We start from the raw sequence: 19,071 nt of genomic DNA, 5'->3' as shown, positions 1-19,071 counted from the left end.
TGAGTCCTTCTCAATGCTTGGCACACATTGGGAGCTCAATAAACTATAGTCACCCTTCCCACCCAATCTCAGGTGAAAGGAGCGGGACCTGTCGCTTTAAATTACGGAGATTTTAAAAAAAAAAAAAGGAGCCGCTTCTCCGACTCAGCCAATCAGCGCGCTGGGCTGGCGGAGCTGGCCTCCTAAATGGTCCAGTGGCTGGCCGCGCGCTCTCAGAGCCCGCCCCTGCCTCCAGGCCACCGCGGAGGTGGGGACTCTCCCGGCCACGCCCCAAAGGCGGAGCCAGCTGGCGGCCGCGCCGCACCGCGGAGGGAGGGGAGGGGAGGGGCGGGGCGGGCTCGCGTGTCAGCGACCGAGCCGCAGGTGGCGGCGGGCGCGGGGCTCGGCCCGAGCTCGGGAGGTAAGTGCTGTCCACCGAGACACCCCCGAAACCCCCTGGCCCGCGCAGCCCCCCATGCGCACCGCGCCTGGCAGCCCGGCGGTCCCGGGGGTCAAAGGCGCGGCGGGGTGTGAGGGATGGAGAACAGGGGGTGGGGGGGCTGCGCAGTGGGCTCCCCGTCCTTCCCCCGCTCCCTCGTGATAATCGGGGATCCGCGGAGGGAGCTAGAGACCCCTCCCAAATCCTCCATCTCCTGGCCTAGAACTGGAGCGTGCAGCGGGGCAGCTATGAAGCGAGACCCCTCCCCAGATCCCTTTATTCTAAGCCTGGATCTGGGTCTAGGTTCCGGGGCAGAGATGGGGACGCCACTCTCCCTCCAGCCTGGGACCCAGGACAGCCGAAACGGGTCCCAATTTCCCTTTTCCCAGCTCTGGCCTGTAGACCCCTGGGGACCAAGATGAGGAACCCCTTTTCTCTGCTATGAACCCCGATCTAGGCCTGGCCGAGGAGCTGGGGGTCCCCTGGTCCCTCCTCTAGAGTGTCCTTTTCCAGCCCCCCCCCCAGCACAAGGATGGGCGGTGGAGGGGCCTTTCACTGGCGTCCTCTGCAGGGACCCCAAGTTTGGAATTCTAGCTAGGGGTCAGTGTGGGGTCCCTTGCCTGCCGGGCCAGGCTTAGAGAGACCTGGAGCATGGACTTGGTGGTGGTCCCTGCTTCAGTGGGGTTGGGCAGCGAGCATCTGTTCCCAGGGATTAAAATAAATCGTAAATTAGGATCTTGCTGGAGGCTGGCTGCAAGTGAAGTGCGGAGGAGTGTTGGGGGGTGGGTGGCCCCTCCATCTGCCTCAGATCCCAGAATTCGCCTGCCCCAGCCGCAGTGGGGACCTGGAGGTGGCTTTGGATGGACCTGACTCACTGGTGGCCTTGGGCAGGTGACAGACTTCCCTGAGCCTTGATTTTTTTTTTTTTTTGAAAGTGGGCTTTGGAGCCTGTATTCTACAGATTCTGAAACCCACCCACCCTATCTTTTGCCAAATGTAACTCCACCCTTTTGCTAAAGATGTTGGTGGTTGGAGGAGAGAGAGCAATAGGTTTGGAGATCTCCCCATATGCCTTGCTGGCCTCTGAGCCTCAGTTTACTACACTGCAAAATGGGTTGATGGTCACATTCTGGCATTGCTGGAAGGGTTGCTCTGCCAGACAATAAAACATATTGCCAAGCTGCCATCATCAGAACAGGGGCTCCTCCACCCTGGTCGCACCCACTGGACTGCCCGGGGCACAGCCTGACCCACATACCTTCACCCACACCAGGGGCAAAGCTGGTACCTGAGCAGGATCCTGGGCAGGAGGAGGTGGGAGGCACTGGGCCAGTCTAACCCCTATCCCTTGGGGCTCTTTCCCTGTGGTGGGGCTGGGAGTCCAACGCTCCCAGGTTCAAACCCAGCTCTCCTGTGCATGGCTTTGCCCCTCTGCACCTTGATGTGTTCTTCTGTGAAATGGGCTGAATCCCCCTTGGAGGATCAGAGCAGACTGTGAGAATGGGAGTGCTGCAAGTGCAGACATGATCATTATAATACTCCAATCATTATCGTACAATATTATTATTATTATAATATTGTAATTATAATACTAATTACAATATTAGTGAGCATAAATGGGGTCAACAGCTGACTCGGGTTGGGGCAGGGGTAGGAGAGAGGGAAGTCTGCAAGGGTATTGCCTGCTGTGTCTCCAGAGCTCGGTAGTCAGGTACACAGTTGGTGCTCAATAAGTGTTTTCCAAGTGAAGTGATGGAGAGGGAGGAGACCAGGGCGGGAGGACTGAAAAATTCCTGAGCATAAGCTCAGATGCCGTTCACAGCCCAGTCTGTGTGACATGGGGCCGGTGCCTCAGTTGTCTCATTGGGGTAATGGCTGAGATGAGACACTGCTTCCAAGTGCCATTGTGAGAATCAAGCCAGATTGTGTAAATGGGCACAGCCCTGGTGGTCAGCCTTAGAGGGGAGGAAGCACATGACAGAGCTGGTCCTTGAAACAGCATAGCCAAGCGGCCAGTCACAGGAAAGGAAGAGAAAAATCCCAAACTGGCCCTACTGTGAGCAAATTAGAGTCCAAGGGGGAACAAAATGACATCCTGTTTCGCAGAACCTTAGAGGCCCAGAGAGGTCAGGGCAGCCCAGGGCCACCAAGTGAGAGGTCAGGAGCTCCAGACAACCCATCAGGAACAGGAGCCCTGCCTTCTTTGCTGACTTGGTTCCTGTCTTGTTTTATCTGCTCCGAGACCTGCTCTAATGCTGAACCGGCAAGAAGCCCCAAGGTTTTGGGAATTGGTGCTGGGGAGGGTGGATCTGTGGGCAGCACCCAGAGCCTGTGTCAGCCACCTCCCGGAAGGACTCTTCCCCACTTCCAGCAGCCAGAGGATGGGGACATCCAGGTCCACTGACAACCTGCTGTGTGACCTTGGGCAAGTCCCTGTCCATCTCTGGGCTTTGCCCTGGCTCTGTGGAGGCTGGGAGACCTGGGTTCATGCAGGGCTGACTTCATCAGACACAGTGACCACCGTGTCTCAGGCACAATATTTTAGGGGTCTGTAAAGGTGTTTTAACTTCTTTTAAAATCAGAAGGGGAAAAAAAAACAAGCTTTGGGGTCAAAGCAAACATTTAATATATGGTATTAATATATTCATCTCTATGCCAAATGTAATTGTAAAATATAGTTTAAATTCTCTTTTTTTATTGGAGGAAGGGGCCCATGAAAGCAAAAGTGCCTCTGGCCTATGAACGTCCTCATGCGGCCCTGGGTTCGAGCCTTGGTGCTCCCATTCATGGGCTGTGCAACCTTGGGCAGGTGGACTCCCCTCTCTGAGTCTTGGGTTCCCCCCCAGTGAAGCAGGCATCATTGGCCCCCCTCAGAATGGTGAGGTGTGGAATGTTTAGCCCAGGGTTGGTGCTCAATTTGTGGGTACTATTATTTCACAATTGTTGTCAAGATTATTTGCTTGGTAATAATAGCCCCGGCTAGGGGCCTCAGTTTATCCACCCAGGACCTGCACGGTGCCAGGGAGGTCCCATGGGTGCTGTCTGGAGGGGGAGGGGAGGTGGCTGTTGGGCCGTGGGCGGGGCAGGGTGAGCTTCCTGTCCCCCAGACGCAGGGGCCTCTGCTTGGTGCTAACGGAAGTGGCAGGGGCCACGTGGCTCTCTCCTGGTGCCTGCCCCAGCTGACAGGGGCTCTGGCCCCATTCACTGTCTGGTGAGTTTGAGCCCAGGCCAGGAGGCCCCCATTGCCCCTTCTTGCCCCGCTCAGGAGCAGAAGGGAGACCCTTCTACCTGGCCCGGGTTTCAGGAGAAACAGTAGGTGTCACTTCCTGGGCCGGGCTGGGGCCTGTGCAGGGCCACCCTTTGCTCTGCCACCCCGACCCCCATTACGACTCTTGAGTGGCGGGAGGGATGGCAGGGTGGTCGGGGGAAGATGGAGATCCAGAGCCATGTGTGGAAGTTTCGAACAGGAGTTCTTTTGCGGACAGGTCAGGGACAAAATCATAGTGACCTGGGGCCAGTGAGTGACCTCTCTGTGGCTCAATTTCCTCATCTGTAAAGTTGGGATTGAGCCTTGCGGTGTGGTTGTGAAGGCTGAATGAATGTGTGGTACCTGTGAAGAGCTGGGCACAGCGCCACACACACATTCGTGCTCAGTGTATGTGTTGGGGGAGGGGCAATCTAATGGGAGTTGTAAAAACAGTAGCAAGATGCTTGGTTTCTGGGGAACTTGGGCCCGGTGGCTCCTAGGATCCTCTAGAGCAGCACTGTCTAGCAGAACTTTATCTGTGCTTTCCAGTGGGGTGACCACCAGCCCCATGTGGCTCCTGAGCCCTGGAAACAAGACTGGCACAACTGAGGAACTAGGGGTTTAACTGTATATAATTTTATTTAGTTTAGAATTAAGTTGCCACGTGGGACTAGTGGTTCCCTTATCAGTTAGCATAACTCTAAGGGATTTGGAGATGCTCAGGGTCTAGGTCATGGCCAGGAACTAAGAAATGAGATGGGAATTTAGGGCTTTTCCCCCTTGGGATGTCAGCTTAGCATATCCCCAGCTAGACTGGGTTTCCTCAGGGGCTACACTAGGAGCTAGAGTTTCTCAGGGGCCCCAGCATCACCCAGCACAGGGTGGTGGTTGGGAATGTTTGTTGAATCAAATAATTGTTTGCCTGGTGAACACCTATTCATGCTTTAAAACCCCAACTTCCACGCCCCCTCCTTTAGTCCAGGTCCCCCAGTCCTTGTTCCTCCATTTGGTTCAGCTTTGACCCTGCAGGACTGGGGTATCTGTGTTCAGCTCTGTTTTCCTAGACTGAGGGCTCCTCAGGAAGCAGGCCCAGGGCTGAATCATCTCATGGACCCTGGTATTGTCCTGGCCAGGAAGGCACATGGTGGGTGCTGGGTGACTTACAGAAGTCAAGTGACCAGGGGCTAGCTGATAATGGGTCGAATTAAACTCACTTTCAAGATTAGAAAACTGAGGCTCAGAAAGGGGCAGCCTTGTCCAAGGTCCTTGCTCAGTCCTTTCCTGGTGAGGCCCGGGGAGCTTTCCCATCCTGCGGTCACCAGCCCCGTCCCTGCTGCTACTGTGCCTCCTGGGCTCCCAGCTGCTGCTGAGCTGCCTGCGGGGTCATGAATTATGGATGAGGCTTGCGGGCTCCAGTGACAAGCCCAACCTCAAGTACATGCCAAGGACACCAAGTGTCCCTCCCTCGTCTGGTGGCTTGGCCCTGCCCCCTCTGCAGGGAGGCCTGGGGTCCTCCAGCAAGACCCCTTCTAGGCATTCCCTCTTGTTTTGCAGATGGGGAAACTGAGGCACGGAGCTGGACAGTGACTCAGATACCAGGTGAACATATTGGCTTCCAGGGGGTAGGGTTGGGACTCATAGGGGCACCAGTGTCAGCTGGGTCACCATGGTGAGGGATGAGCTTTCCATTACAGGAGTGTGCATGACATGGAGACTGTTGTAGAGGGATTCAGGAGACCCCGAGGGAACCTTAGGGGCACTTCAAGGACCCCGACTGCCATGTGGCCGATCACAGTCCCAGTGTCCACCTCTCACCAGACCCTCTTCCCACAGGAGCTGCCCAGCGTGGGGCTGAGTGCTCAGGTTGGGACTCAGCTGGCACGAGTGCAAATCCACTGTCATTTCCTGGCTGTGTGACCTTGGCAAGTAGCTTCCCCTCTGGGCAGGGCTCAGTTTTTCCATATGTGAAATGGCCTAGAGCTTTTCTACCCATCCCCGACCATGAACTCCTATTCATGCTTTAAAACCCCAACCCCTATGCCCCTTCCTCTAGTCTAGGCTCCCCTAGCCCGTATCTCTTCATTTAGTCTGACCCCACAGGGCTTGGGCATCTGTATCCAGCTCTGTCCCCCTAGGCTGGGAGCTACTTGAGGACCATGCCCAGAGCTGTATCATTTCAGGGGCCCTGGCATACTCCCAGCCTTGGGGTTTTTGGTTCCTTCTCCATCCTCTTTCTCCCTCCTCCACAAGGAGAGCAGTTGGAATTTCCCTTCCTCAGGCCCGAGCTGGCTATGACTACAGCTCAAACTTGCCTCTCTCTTCAGACAGGCACCAGACGGGAGCCTTCGGGGGTCTCCATAGAGGCCATCAGGATGTCGTATTTTGGGGAGTATTTTTGGGTAAGTAAGATCCGCTGTTACTTTGGTGGGGGCTCCTGGAAGGGCTGTGGGGGCTTTTATGGAGATGGAGGGACCTGGGGGCTTGTGGGCAGAGTCTTGGGCAGATGGAGGATCTGCAGGGGATAGAAGTTAAAGTGGGAAAAGTCAGGCTGGGTTTGAATCTATACCCCCAGATGTCATAGGCCTTGTGATCTTGGGCAAGTCACAGGTTGAACAGGGAGACTGAGGCCCAGAGTAGGAATCTCTCACCCGAAGTTGCCCAGTGAGAAAGTGCAGAGTCAGGGCTCAAACCCAGGGCCAGACTGAACTTTCAGGATCCAGGATCATTCCAGCCAGGGAATTTCCACATCTTCCCCATCCTGGAGAGTTGGGGGGTTTTCTTCACTTGACCCCTAGGGACCCGCTCACCTGTCTGCCCTCCAAGCTGGGGACCACATACTGTGACTCAAGGAGCCAAGTGAGACAGACTTGTTTTTATTCATTCACTCCCTCCCTCCCTCCCTGTCACCACCACCCCACACCCAGCCAACTCTGGGAGATGCTGGAGCTCCCAAGAGATTCCATCCAAGCCCTGACCCTGAGAAGCCTCCAGTCTGGGGGACACAGAGCCAGTAAGATACACCCAGCCCTGTAGGGTCAGGGCTGAACCCAGCCTTGGGTAGGCCCAGAGGAGGAGCAAGGACACAGAGCTGTGTTTGCCATGGGCTTTGAAGGCTGATTTTCCAGGATGTCAGAAAGGCATTCTGGGCAGGGGGAACAGCCTGGGCAGAAATCCAGAGATGTGACACTGGGTGGCCAGTTGAGGGCACAAGGACTCCTCCCGCAGAGCTAGGCTAATGGGGAGCCACAGAGGATGTGTGAACAGGAGAGTCAGGCAAGGACCAGGGCAGAAAGCCCCTTCCTCAGTTGCAAGCCCAGAGCTTGCAGAGGAAGCTCAGTTGCTAGGCAACCCGTTGCCCATGGCAACAGGCCTTTCTCCCTCCCCAGCTGGGGCTCCTCTTACTAGCGCTTGCTTTCTTAAAGGGGCTGCATCCCCTTGCCAATTGCGGAGTGGTGGCGGGGGAACGGACCTCCACCTCCTTCCCAAGGGTCAGAGTCCCTGGATTTGCCTCTGAATGGCTGTGTGACCCCATCAGAGTGCTGCCACTCTCGGAGGCCCTGGTGGTGATCTGTGTAAGGGGCGGGGTTGGCCGTTTTGAGGATCGGTGGTCGCCCAAGTATTGGAGCCCTGACAGCGGCACCTACATTTATTTTAAATTTCTCTTAATGGCATGCGGCACCTACATTTCTTTTAAATTCTTTTTCATTGTATGAGGCATGCAAGTTCGCTACAGAAAATTCAGACCAGCAAAGAGAAAATAGAAGCCACCCCCGACTCCTCCTTCCAAAGATAGCCCGGTACACAGTGGATAAGAGCTTTGACTTTGGGATTTGAATTGGGCTCCTCTGGGAGCCCTTGGGCAGGTGGCTTTGCATCTCAAAGCCTCAGGTTCTGCATCTGGGAAAGAGGGATGAAACTCCTGCTTCCCCAGGACTAAGGTAGTACCCCTGGAATGTCTGTTTCTTTTAATTAATGTTTCTTTTTTAATCTATTGTTAGTATCGGTGACTCTTTGCTGGGTGACGCTGGGGCCCTGACTGGCCTGAAGGGGGCTCCAGTCAGGGGAAATCAAGCCACACAGGGATGCCCCAGTCTTGTTGGACCAAGTCAGGTCTGGAGGCATGGACGGCACTGGGGAGCCACGGGGGAAGTGTGAGCAGGAGAGGGACATGATCAAGCTGTATTAGAAAGATCTCTCTGGGGCTGGCGTGGGAGCAAGATTGGAGTCCAGAGGTTGTGAAAGAAGACACAGGCCCGAGACAGCCCCTCCCAGGACCCTCGGCTGCCAGCCCAGCCTGGGGGAGCCAGACACTGCTGGGGGCTTTGCCAGGTCTGGGAAACGGGCCAGCAGTTGGCTCTGAGTCAGCTCCAGATGCTGGCCTGGGCGGCGGTGCCTGGTGCAGCCTCACCCGAGGATCCCCTGGGCAGGGTGGGCGGAGGCCTGCTGGGGCTGTTTGCTGAGCCCTCAGCACTGTGCAGGAGGCCCTGTGTCTTGTACCAGCCTCATCTCACCCAGACCTTTGGGAGGTGAGTGCTGCCATTGTCCCCATTTGTCAGATGAGGAAACTGAGACCCAGAGAGGTGAAGTCACTGGCTCAGAGTGACCCAGTGCATAAGAGGAGGATTTGACACTTGGGCCTTGAAAGTATGTTTCTAGGGAATTCCCTGGCCGTCCAGTGGTTAGGACTGTGTGCTTTCACTGCCGAGGGTGCAGGTTCGATCCCTGGTCAGGGAACTAAGATCCCGTAAGCCGAGGCCAAAGATAAAATTAAATTAAAAAAAAAAAAGAAGTATAAGAGAAAATATATTCCTGGGGAGCTGGAGGGATCAACAATGCATGTTGGGAAGTGGGGGTCTGAGGAGGGTCTAAGAATGTTCCTGAAGGAGGAGGGCCTGGCAGTGATCCTTGAGAGGTGGAAGAATTTGGATGGGTTGAGAAAGTTGCAGGCTAGTGAGCCAGGTGACCGTAACAGCCCCAGCAAGGATACCGTGGTGAGAAAGAGCAGCATGTCTGCACCATTTGCTGTTTGCTGGCGAGGCCAAGAGGCTGTCCTGGGTCTTCCCCAGTCTTGGCCTCCATTTTTCCATTTGCACAGCAGGAGGGATCATCTGGTGGTGACTTCTGGCTTTATCCTTCAAGCTTCCAGGTAACTGGGAGGCTGAACCCCTCAGGTTGGAGGAGGATGGAGGAAACCATCATTTCCAGAGGGTCTGTGAAGTGCTCCCAAAGGGATCACTTTAGTGATTTGTGTTGGGAATTAAATAACATTGAATCCCTCTATGAGCTTCCTCTTTCAGTCTAATTACAAGGCCCCATTTGGTGCTAAAATATCTCGACTTCCCTCCGACCACAGCTGATCACCCTTTTTAACTGACAGCTCAGTGTTCAGACATGTTGCCTTTCACGTGTGACAGGATCGGGCTGGCATTAAAACAAAGTCGTTGCCTTATTTTTTCCCGTCCCCTTCATTATGGCAAGGGGCCCTGGCTTTCCACTTAGAATAGTGGTAGGGACTTCCCTGACAGTCCAGTGGTTAAGACTCCACACTTCCACTGCAGGGGGCATGGATTCGATCCCTGGTCGGGGAGCTAAGATCCCACATGTCGTGTGGTGTGGCCTAAAAATAAGAAAAAAATTTTTTAAAAAAAGAAAAAAGAGGATAGTGGTAAGCGTTGCCCTTTTAAATCAATATATTTGGAGAAGAAACAAGAGCAACCTTAAAGCAATGATAACTAAGTAATACCATGAATCAGCAGAAACTAGGGTTGCCTTTGGGGCTTTAGGGGAGCGTGATGTGGATCATCTTGGTATTTACTTCATCCCCATATGAGAGGTAGGTGACTGCCTGCCCCCATCTTAATGAGGAGCCACTACAGGTTCAGAGACAGACAGTGACTGATCTGGATCACACAGCACAGGCCTGGCCTCTCCCACCATGGTGACCCCAGAACTAGGAGGAAAGAGGTTTGGTGCAAGGCATCAGCAGGCACCAGGGTAGAGGCTCTGTTCCCACCAGTCCCAGGTAAGAGCAAAATAACTTTGTCCGTCTATTCGACAAACTGAAATGCCCTTTCTGTGCCCCACCCTGTACTGGATATTGCTGGGTCCTGAGAGAGGTGTCAGACCTGCATCCTGCTTTGTGGGGTTCTCAGAGAGGGAGTTTTCATGTTGAAGGGAACAGAAAACACAACTACAGTGACTTAAGCAACAGGGGTCATATTAGTTCATAATATTGAAAAGTTGTGCAGTAGTGTGGCTTTCAGGGTTGGTTTGATCCAGCAACTCTACTCAACACACTTTTTATTCAGACCCTCTCAGGTTCAGCTTCTTTCCAAAGTTCATGGTTTCCACTTGGTTTCCAGTATCTCCTGTGACCACACAATCATTTATGGAAAGATAGAGAGAAAAACAGGGGAAGAGACTGATAGAGAAAGGAACAAACAGAGGCAGAGGTACACACACACACAAAGACAGAAAGATAGTGACAGAGAGAGACAACCAGTGAATGAGAATGTCTCTCCCTCAACTATGGGAGAAAAATCCCAGGATTCTTTCTTTTTTTGAATTTTTATTTTATTTATTTTTAAATTTTGTTTATTTATTTATTTATTTGTCACGCCTCGTGGCTTGTGGGATCTTAGTTCCTTGACCAGGGTTGGAACCCGGGCCCCCTGACGTGGAAGCGCAGAGTCCTAACCACTGGACCACCAGGGAATTCTCCCAGGCTTCTTTCTGATTGGACCAAATTAAGGCCCATGAACCAATCCTTGTGACGAGGGGGAAATGCAACAGGTTGACTGGCTCAGGCCTGAACCAATCCCTACAACCAAGAGGATGGACTTCTTCTGGTTAGCTCCTCAGCCCAGCCCCTGTTGCTAGGTAACCTTGATGTCCTCTCCATCCCCTTTCTCAATCTCCACCCCCATCCCCTGCAGGGAGAGAAGAACCATGGCTTTGAGGTCCTGTACCACAGCGTGAAGCAGGGGCCCATCTCCACCAAGGAGCTGGCTGACTTCATCCGGGAGAGGTGAGGTCCCCAAGCCCCACCCACCCCATGGCCACGTCCCACAGTCCACACAGCCATGCTCATCTTGTGCCCCAACCCTGGTGCCCCCCTTTTCCCTTGCCCATTCCATCCTCCCACCACACCACACCCTGCCAGAAAGGATCCAGGCCCCTGGGGTCTCCAGGAACCAAATGGGCTTGAAGACCCTCCAAACCAATGGTTCTCAACACTATCAGTCCCATGCCCCATCTTAAATGACAATCGCCAGGTTCTAACGCCTCCCCCTGAAGAGACGCTAATATGACCTACTTACAAGGAGAATTTTGAAAACTCAATCTCGGGGCCCTGAGTATGATAAAAGAAAAATCATGTATAATGAAATAAGCTACATCTCAGCATGTCAATGCTCCGACGTCTGAGAAAACATAATAAACTCAAATTGCAAGGCAGCCTCTGCTCCCCAGCTTCTCAGCAGCTGAACGCCCGTTAAATCTGGGCAGAAAGTCCAAAGGATTATTAACCAGGTTTTTCTCTTTGTGGCTGTCACGTGGGACCTGTCGCAGCCATACAGGACAGGGGCCACTCTTTATTTTATGGGCCTTCAGACCCTGGATCCATCCACTGTTGCTTATGCTACCCCACGGGTGCCTCTCTCAGAAAATACCCCAATGGGTAACTGGTTTTAACTGGGCACACTGCTACCCTAAACAAAACTGAGGTTCTATTAGGATGAAAATGTGAGTGGATATTAGGTAGGCATTTAGCAGTGTCTGTCTAGAGGGAAAAAGGAAATACGAGTTTGTCTTCTGCAATTAAAGGAGACAAAGCGTACAAAACATTTATATTATGTGCTTAAAAATTTGTTTATCTGCTGTTGCTACTGCTGCTACTACTACTGATGTTTTTACTTAAGGATTAAAACCTCTCCCATGAATTTCCAGAACACCTCCCCCTGTCAGGGGACTGTATCATTCTGGAGAGACACCGCTCAGATGCTTGAGATGGGGAAACTGAGGCCCAGGGGTGTGGGGCCTTTCCCAAGTGTGCTCAGAACCTTCCCCATCCTTGCCTTGTCCTCCTACCCAGGGCCACCATCGAAGAGACCTACTCGAAGGCAATGGCAAAACTTTCCAAGCTGGCCAGCAACGGGACCTCGGTGGGGTGAGCGGGCTCTGGGTGGGGCAGGAGTGGCCAAGGGTGTGGTGCGCTGGGGGGGACAACAGGAGCCTGCCCTTGGGTGGACATCTCTTCACGCTTGTGATATGTGGAACAGGGAGTCATCCCCCTGCTTATGGGGCTAATTGGACAGAGGAATATAGTTCATTCATTCACTAGTTCATTCATTCATTCACTGGATATTTACTGAGCACCTACTGTGTGCCAGGCACTGTTCAAGGCACCAGGGGGCCCGGGGCAATCAAGACAGATAAAGCCTCCAGTCACCTTCATGCCCTGTTCATAGGTGTACATCTGGGATGTGTGACGAGACGGTTGTTAACCACAAACATGAACAAAGTCCTCTCCCAGGGAGAAAAGTGCTAGGAAGAGAACAGAATAGGAGCATTAGAGGCTGGACACTAGCTCTGGAGCTGAGACCTCAGTAATGCGAAGGAATCAGCCATGGGGGTGTCTGCGGGACAGAGACCCAGGCAGGTGGCTCAGCTAGTGCAAAGGCCCTGAGGCAGCAACGCACCGTACATGTTCAAGGAAGAGCCAAGAGGCTGGCATGGCTGCAGGGCCTGGACAAACTGGAGATGAAGTAGGGGAGAAATAGAGGGAAGGGGCCACAGGGCCCCAACACACAGGTGACTTTTAAACCAGGATGTGATGTGGTTCCATTGGCATTGCAAAGTTCCCTGTGGCTTCCGTGGGGCAAAGGTTCTGTCGGGGGCCGAAATGGCGGCAGCAGAGAGCGAAGGCAGTGGGGAGGCCAGAGGGGTCTTCTGTCGAGGTGGGAAAGCCCCTCAAACTTGATTTGGGCAGGTTGAGTCTCAGCTGCCTGTGAGTATCAGGCGGGGCCTGGAGTCCAGACAGAGGACTGCGGGGCCTCGGCCTGGGTTTAAATTCCAGCTCTGATATTCATTTGCTGAGGGCCCTTGGGTGAGTTATGGAGCCTCCCATGCCTCAGTTTCCCCATCTGCCACAGGCCCACCTCACACAACTGCAGTGGGGATTATTAAATGAATTCATATGTGTTCATGCTTAGCAGGGCCCGGCACACATTCGATGCCTGAGCCAATGCCAGCCATGCTGTATGAGGGGTCCCTGGGGGGCTGCGCCTGCTGGGCCCGGGATGTGTGACCCCACCTGTTTCCAGGACCTTCGCCCCACTCTGGGAGGTCTTCCGAGTCTCCTCAGACAAGCTGGCGCTCTGCCACCTGGAGCTGACACGGAAGCTGCAGGACCTCATCAAGGACGTGCTCCGCTACGGCGAGGAACAGCTTAAGGCACACAAGAAGGTGTGTGCTGTGGGTACCACAAGGCTGGTGGATGGGGGATGCCAGCAGCTCCCAGGATCCCAGGACTTCTGGGGCCTTGGAACCTCCAGCCCCTGGTGTGTGCCTCTGAGAATTCTGTTAATTCCACGACATCAAACTCAGAATCTCACAGACCTGAGCATTGGTGAATTTCAGTCTCAAAATTCAATAGCAGGGATTTGCAAACTACGGCCCGCGGGCCACATCCAGGCCACCACCTGTTTTTGTGCAACCCTCAAACTAAGCATAGTTTTTCCATTTTTAAGTGGTTGAAAAAAAAACCAAAAGAAGAATATTTTGTGATGTGTGAAAATGACCCCTGATCTAGAGCATCAGGGGCTACAGATCTTGTTATTTGACGTTTCTAGACTCTGGAAGAGCCAGACCTTAGACTCTCAGGATCCCAAAATATTTGAAGCGTATAATTCTAGAGTCATAAAGGCTTTGCATTTACAGATCCCTAGAATCTACAGGGGGTTTTGTTTGTTGTTTTGTTTTGTTTTGTTTTCTGGCCGTACCATGCGGCATTCGGGATCCTAGTTCCCTGACCAGGGATCGAACCTGCGCTCCCTGCAGCGGAAGTGCGGAGTCTTGACCGCTGGACCGCCGGGAAAGTCTTGAGTCTGTGGTTTTTAACCCCCGTTAAAAAAGGGAGTTGGGGGCTTCCCTGGTGGCGCAGTGGTTGAGAGTCCGCCTGCCGATGCGGGGGACACGGGTTCGTGCCCCGGTCCGGGAAGATCCCACATGCCGCGGAGCGGCTGGGCTCGTGAGCCATGGCCGCTGAGCCTGCGCGCCTGGAGCCTGTGCTCCGCAACGGGAGAGGCCACAACAGTGAGAGGCCCGTGTACCGCAAAAAAAAAAAAAAAAAAAGGGAGTTGGTAGTACTTCATACTGTACAGTTAAAAATGGTTAAGATGGCAACTTTTATTTTATATGTATTTTACCACAGTTTTTAAAAAATGGAGGAACAAGGAAGTTTTCTACAGGCTGACCTGGAACAATCTTGGGAATGAATTATTAAGTGGAAAAAGCAGTGAGTTTAACAGTATGGACTGTTGCCATTTGTCATAAAAAATGGGCACATTTGATGGTCCATGTGCCAGTTATTTCTGGAGAAGTATCATGGTAATAATGGGAGGTTTTTACCTGAACTCATCCCTTAAAACTTTCTGAAATGTGAATTATGTGTAAATATTACCTATTTAAAGAGTTAAAAATTTTGAAATTCATAGAATACTCAGAAAAAGTATTCTCTAGGACCTGGAATCCCACAGAGTTTGGGAAGCTGGGAATTTCACGGCATACACCTGGGGTCTGCTCAGGTCCTGTACCCCAGCAGGGGCTTCAGGTGGCCCGCATGCTCTTCTCCGCCCCCACAGTGCAAAGAGGAAGCAGTGGGCACCCTGGACGCTGTGCAGGTCCTTGCAGGCGTCAGCCAGCTCCTGCCCAAGTCCCGCGAGAACTACCTGAACCGTTGCATGGACCAGGAGCGGCTGCGGAGGGAGAGCACCAGCCAGAAGGAGATGGACAAGGTGGGCACACAGCTGCAGGTCCCCAGCCACCGCTGGCCCACACAGGTCAGAGGAATTTGCCGAGGGGTGACGGAGCTGCCTGCTGGGAGAGTGAAAACATATCACAGAGCGATGGTCATTGAACCTGCATGAACCACATACATGCTGGGCACCCCAAGGAGTCTATGTGCTGGGGGATGGGGCCGGGGGAAGTGCCCTGAGTGTCACCCTCTCAACTCCGTCCCCTCCTAGGCAGAGACCAAGACCAAGAAGGCAGCAGAGAGCCTGCGGCGTTCAGTGGAGAAGTACAACTCAGCCCGTGCCGACTTCGAGCAGAAGATGCTGGACTCAGCTCTGGTAAGAACCAGGCATCTGTACCTTAGAGACCTACACATTCCTGGGCCCAGGATGCTCTGGCCCCAGAAGTCCAGAACCTTCCAAACCCTTGACTCCAGAAGCCTTAGAATCACAGGCTTAAAGCCGTAGAATTCTAGAGCCACTTAGCTATTGTTACTGTTATTATTATTTCAGAAACCAAATCAGTTTTGTGCCTTAGTTTCCCCACCTGTAAAATCGGGGCAGTAATAGTACCTGCCTCATAGAATCGTTGTGAAGATTAAATGAGTCACCATATGTGAAGTCTTCAGACAGTACCAGGTGCATAGAAACCACTCTATGAAGTATTAGTATTATTATTTTTATTAGCACTGATGAGGTTTTTGAAGAAGACAGTGCAGAGTTTAGAAGCCAGGAGTCTCCTGACATGTCATGGTAGCTGAAAAGCCTGGATTCCTGGTCCAGCCTCCATCTCTCCCCAGCTCTGCCACCTTTGGAAACGCACTGCACCTCTCTGGGTCTCTGTCTACCCAAATGTTTGAAAAGCAGATTGGGACCTCAGGATTAAGAATCAGATTTTTTTTTCTGATTTTGCAGTGATAGAAAGTTGCCAGTGATAGAAATCTTCATTCAAACTGACAAGGAGACGTATAGGCTCAGGGAACTGAAAAGTTCAGGGGGCAGAGCTTCAGGTATGGCTGGATCCAGGTGCTCCAATGGCATTGGCAGGAAGTTGTGCCTCTCTGTCTCTCAAGTCTGTTTTTCTCACTGAGGGCTTTACTCCCAGGCAGACATACCCTCCCGGATGTGTGTGTGTGTGTGTGTGTGTGTGTGTGTGTGTGTGTGTTGCAAAGTAGCCACCAGCAGCCCCCACATGCATCCAACAACACATTGACTTAGGGTATGAAAGTGTTTTCTTCCATGGTTCCAGCAGAAGTCCCAGAGCTCTTCCCCAAACCAATCACTGAGGCCAGGGGATTGGAGCATCCTTATTGGTCAGGCTGGGTCACATAGCCACTCCTTGTGGCCCCACCTTCCCATTTGCCCCTCCCCTCCTGCCTCAGCGCTTCCAAGCCATGGAGGAGACCCACCTGCGGCAAATGAAGGCACTGCTGGGCTCTTATGCTCACTCAGTGGAGGACACCCATGTGCAGATTGGGCAGGTGAGTGGGGCCAGGGGTGGGGAATGAAGCTGGGGTTCTGGGAAAGAGGGCCTTGGCCCTGCCTGATTACACACTTCGTTCGCCTGGCCCAGGTACATGAGGAGTTTAAGCAGAACATAGAAAACATCAGCGTGGAGATGCTGCTGAGGAAGTTTGCAGAGAGCAAGGGCACAGGCCAGGAGAAGCCAGGTGAGTCTGGGCATCTGTGGGGGTTGGGCTGTGGAGCTGTAGGGAAGGAACAGGACTCAAGAGGGAAGAGAATGAACCTCTCTGGGCTTCGTTTTCCTCATCAGAAAAATGGGCTGATGACAAATCTAACTCAGCAGCTCACAGAGGAAGAGGATCTGCTGCCTGATCTTATGTGTAAATCTCTTACAACTGGATACCAGAGGGGCCTTGAATGCCAAGCTCAGCCTTTCAGATTTTTCCCTGAGGGCCCAAGGGAGCCATTGAGGGTTGTTGAGCAAAAGACCAATTTGAAAATGTCCAGATACAGAGTTGAGGAAGAATTGAGAGCAAAAGTTTTGGGGTCACATCTGGGTTTGTGTCTTTTCTTTGTCGCTCATTGTGTGACCTTGGACGTCTGTCTTGCCTTCTCTGAGTCTCAGTTTCCTCATCTGTAAAGTGGGGATGATAATAACCCCCACCTAATGGTGTTGTGGATGTTCAGTAATTTGATGCAGATAAAGGGCAAAATGTGTACCTGGCACATAGTAGGCACTCAGTAGATGCTGGTACACAGTTTACGTCCCTAGCTCTGGTCAACCACTAGGGTCTGTCTTTTCTCCCTCCTGTCTCTATAGCTCAGCACCAGCTCAGGTCACCTCTCCTTGTGTGGGCCCCCACTCTTGCCCTTCACTGGCTCCAGGTTTGTCATGCCCTGCTCCTGCTTATATACCCTCTATGGCTCCCCATCACCCTTGAGAGAGAGTCCCAGATCATCATCCTGGCACCTGAGGCTCAGCCCACCTCACAGACTTATGGTCCATCCCCTGAACCACCCAAGTTCCACGCAGAAATGCTGGAGGTAGAAGAAGTAACTCAGGCAGTGCCCCCTCCAGTCCATCCCAAGGTGGCAACCATCCAAGGCAGGACCAGAACGCTTGGCCCATCCCACTCATGACCATCTCTGGGGCTGGTTCAGCATCTTGGCTCAGGCCCTGGACCTGACTGGTCTTGAGCCCAAATCCAGGTGCCATTGTGTGGCCAGAGGTATACTGCTACCCTTGCCAGGCCCAGTCTCCCCGCCCAGCTGAGTTTCTCAATCTTTTCTGTCTCAGGGCCTTTGGACTTTGAGGCGTACAGTGCGGCTGCCCTGCAGGAAGGCAAGTACGTCTGGGCCTGGATGCCCAGGCTGGACCACAGGGATGAGGGAGACAGAGCTGAATGGGAAGGGGAACCCCCCAGGGCTCAGCTGCATCCCCCTCATCTGTCCTCAGCAATGAAACGTTTGCGGGGAGCCAAGGCCTTTCGTCTCCCAGGACTGAGCCGGCGGGAGCGGGAGCCACCTGCAGCTGTGTGAGGAAGTACCCCAACCCAGCCCTGGCTCAGGCTAACCCAAGATCCCTCCCCCTGCCCGGGGTATCCCAGAAGGCCCCTGCTTAGGGTAGCCCAGGAGAATCGTATTCCAAGCTAGCCCAGGAGTCCCTCTACCCAGGCTAGGCCAGGAGCTCCTCTGTCCCAGACTGGCTCAATATTACCACTGCCCAAGCTAGTCCAGGATTCTCCTTTTGCCAAGACTAGACCAGGGCCTGCCTGTTCCCCCTTCCCCGGCTGGCCCAGGATTTCTCCCTCTGTCAAGGCTAGCCTTACTCTTTCCCCACCTAATCTAGCCTGGCAATTCTTGCTTTGTTAAGACGAGCCCAAGAGTCTCCCTGCCCAGACGGGTATCACATTCTTCCCTATGCCCATGGTCTCCCTGGCTAGCCCAGGATTACCCTTGCCCAGGCTAGCCCAGGATTCTTTTCTTTGCCAAGGCTAGCCCCATTATTTCCCTGCCAAGGTGAGCCCTACATTCAGACTAACTCCAGGGTTCCTCCCCTTCCAAGTTGACTGAGAACACCCCGTGCTCAGCTAACTCCAGATTCACTGCCCCGGCCCCAAGCAAGCCCCAAGTTCCCACCACCTGCAGGGCTAGTTCAGGACAACATAGCAGCCCAGGGGCTGGCCCCAGGTTCCGTGTCCGGTGTTGGGGGCGGAGGGGAGGGCCAGAGGAGGTGGGGGAGCTGACACTGACACCTCCTTCTGCATTCCCAGAGATTCCCTGGAGCCCGATTCAGGGGTGAGTGCCACGGGAGGGGCCAGGCCGGGCTGCAAGTGGGAGGGCTCCATCCCACCTTGGGCCCCCACCCCCACCCCGCCCAGGCCTGGAAGCCAAGCCTGGAGCTCAAGGGGCAAGAGGTAGCACAGCTTAGGGACCAGGTTCAAATCCCACCGTGGCTGCAAACTCCCACGGACCACGTGGGAGGGACCAATGTCCCCTCTTAGCCTCGATTTGCCCCTCAGGACAGGTTGCGGCATGTTCTGTTCCTCCAAGAACCTGCCCACGAACTGCGAGAAGACCGTTATTGCCATTGGGGTTGTTTCTTGGTTTGAGTGAGGGCCCACAGGTGGAGGGGGGCATGGCAGGGTGAGATGGGAGGTTTGGTACCAGAGAGACTAACTCACCACTTGTCCCCCCAGACATGTCCAGAGGTGGATGAAGAAGGTTTCACTGTCCGGCCTGATGTGACCCAGAACAATATCCTCCTGGCGCCTTCTGGGGGCAGCTGTTGGCACAGCAAGGACAGAGCTCTGTCCACAGTGATCCACCCACCATTAGCAACCCTCTCTGTGTACATCCTGAGGGGAGCCTCCAGCTGTGAACCAAGCAGATTCAAATGCAGACACTTGCCCCTGCGGGGTCAGGGCTGA

General features: G+C 53.6%; 1 protein-coding gene across 16 annotated transcripts in view; it reads left to right on the top strand.

The window, feature by feature from the left end:
• Positions 1–294: 294 nt before the first annotated feature.
• The window catches only part of FCHO1 (FCH domain only 1), a 30,104-nt gene continuing 11,327 nt past the window's right edge, over positions 295–19,071 (top strand). For 4 of the 16 annotated variants that reach the window (XR_003792693.1, XM_029217054.1, XM_029217042.1 and 1 more), the window contains exons 1-14: positions 346–400; positions 5,220–5,264; positions 5,499–5,587; positions 5,990–6,064; positions 10,601–10,692; positions 11,758–11,832; positions 12,989–13,130; positions 14,528–14,680; positions 14,912–15,016; positions 16,060–16,158; positions 16,251–16,347; positions 17,439–17,676; positions 18,415–18,439; positions 18,841–18,898. Coding sequence is in view for 15 of the 16 variants with exons in the window: in XM_029217054.1 (XP_029072887.1) it covers positions 6,038–6,064; positions 10,601–10,692; positions 11,758–11,832; positions 12,989–13,130; positions 14,528–14,680; positions 14,912–15,016; positions 16,060–16,158; positions 16,251–16,347; positions 17,439–17,676; positions 18,415–18,439; positions 18,841–18,898 (1,111 nt within the window). In the remaining variant the exon portion in view is untranslated. The other 12 variants (XM_029217051.1, XM_029217055.1, XM_029217056.1 and 9 more) reach the window with 11 other exon arrangements.

The sequence above is a fragment of the Monodon monoceros genome, unplaced genomic scaffold (genome assembly GCF_005190385.1).
Source record: "Monodon monoceros isolate NGI ecotype Baffin Bay Population unplaced genomic scaffold, NGI_Narwhal_1 Super_Scaffold_12, whole genome shotgun sequence".
Classification (NCBI taxonomy): Eukaryota; Metazoa; Chordata; class Mammalia; order Artiodactyla; family Monodontidae; genus Monodon; species Monodon monoceros.
This window is presented reverse-complemented; position numbering and strand designations above follow the sequence as displayed.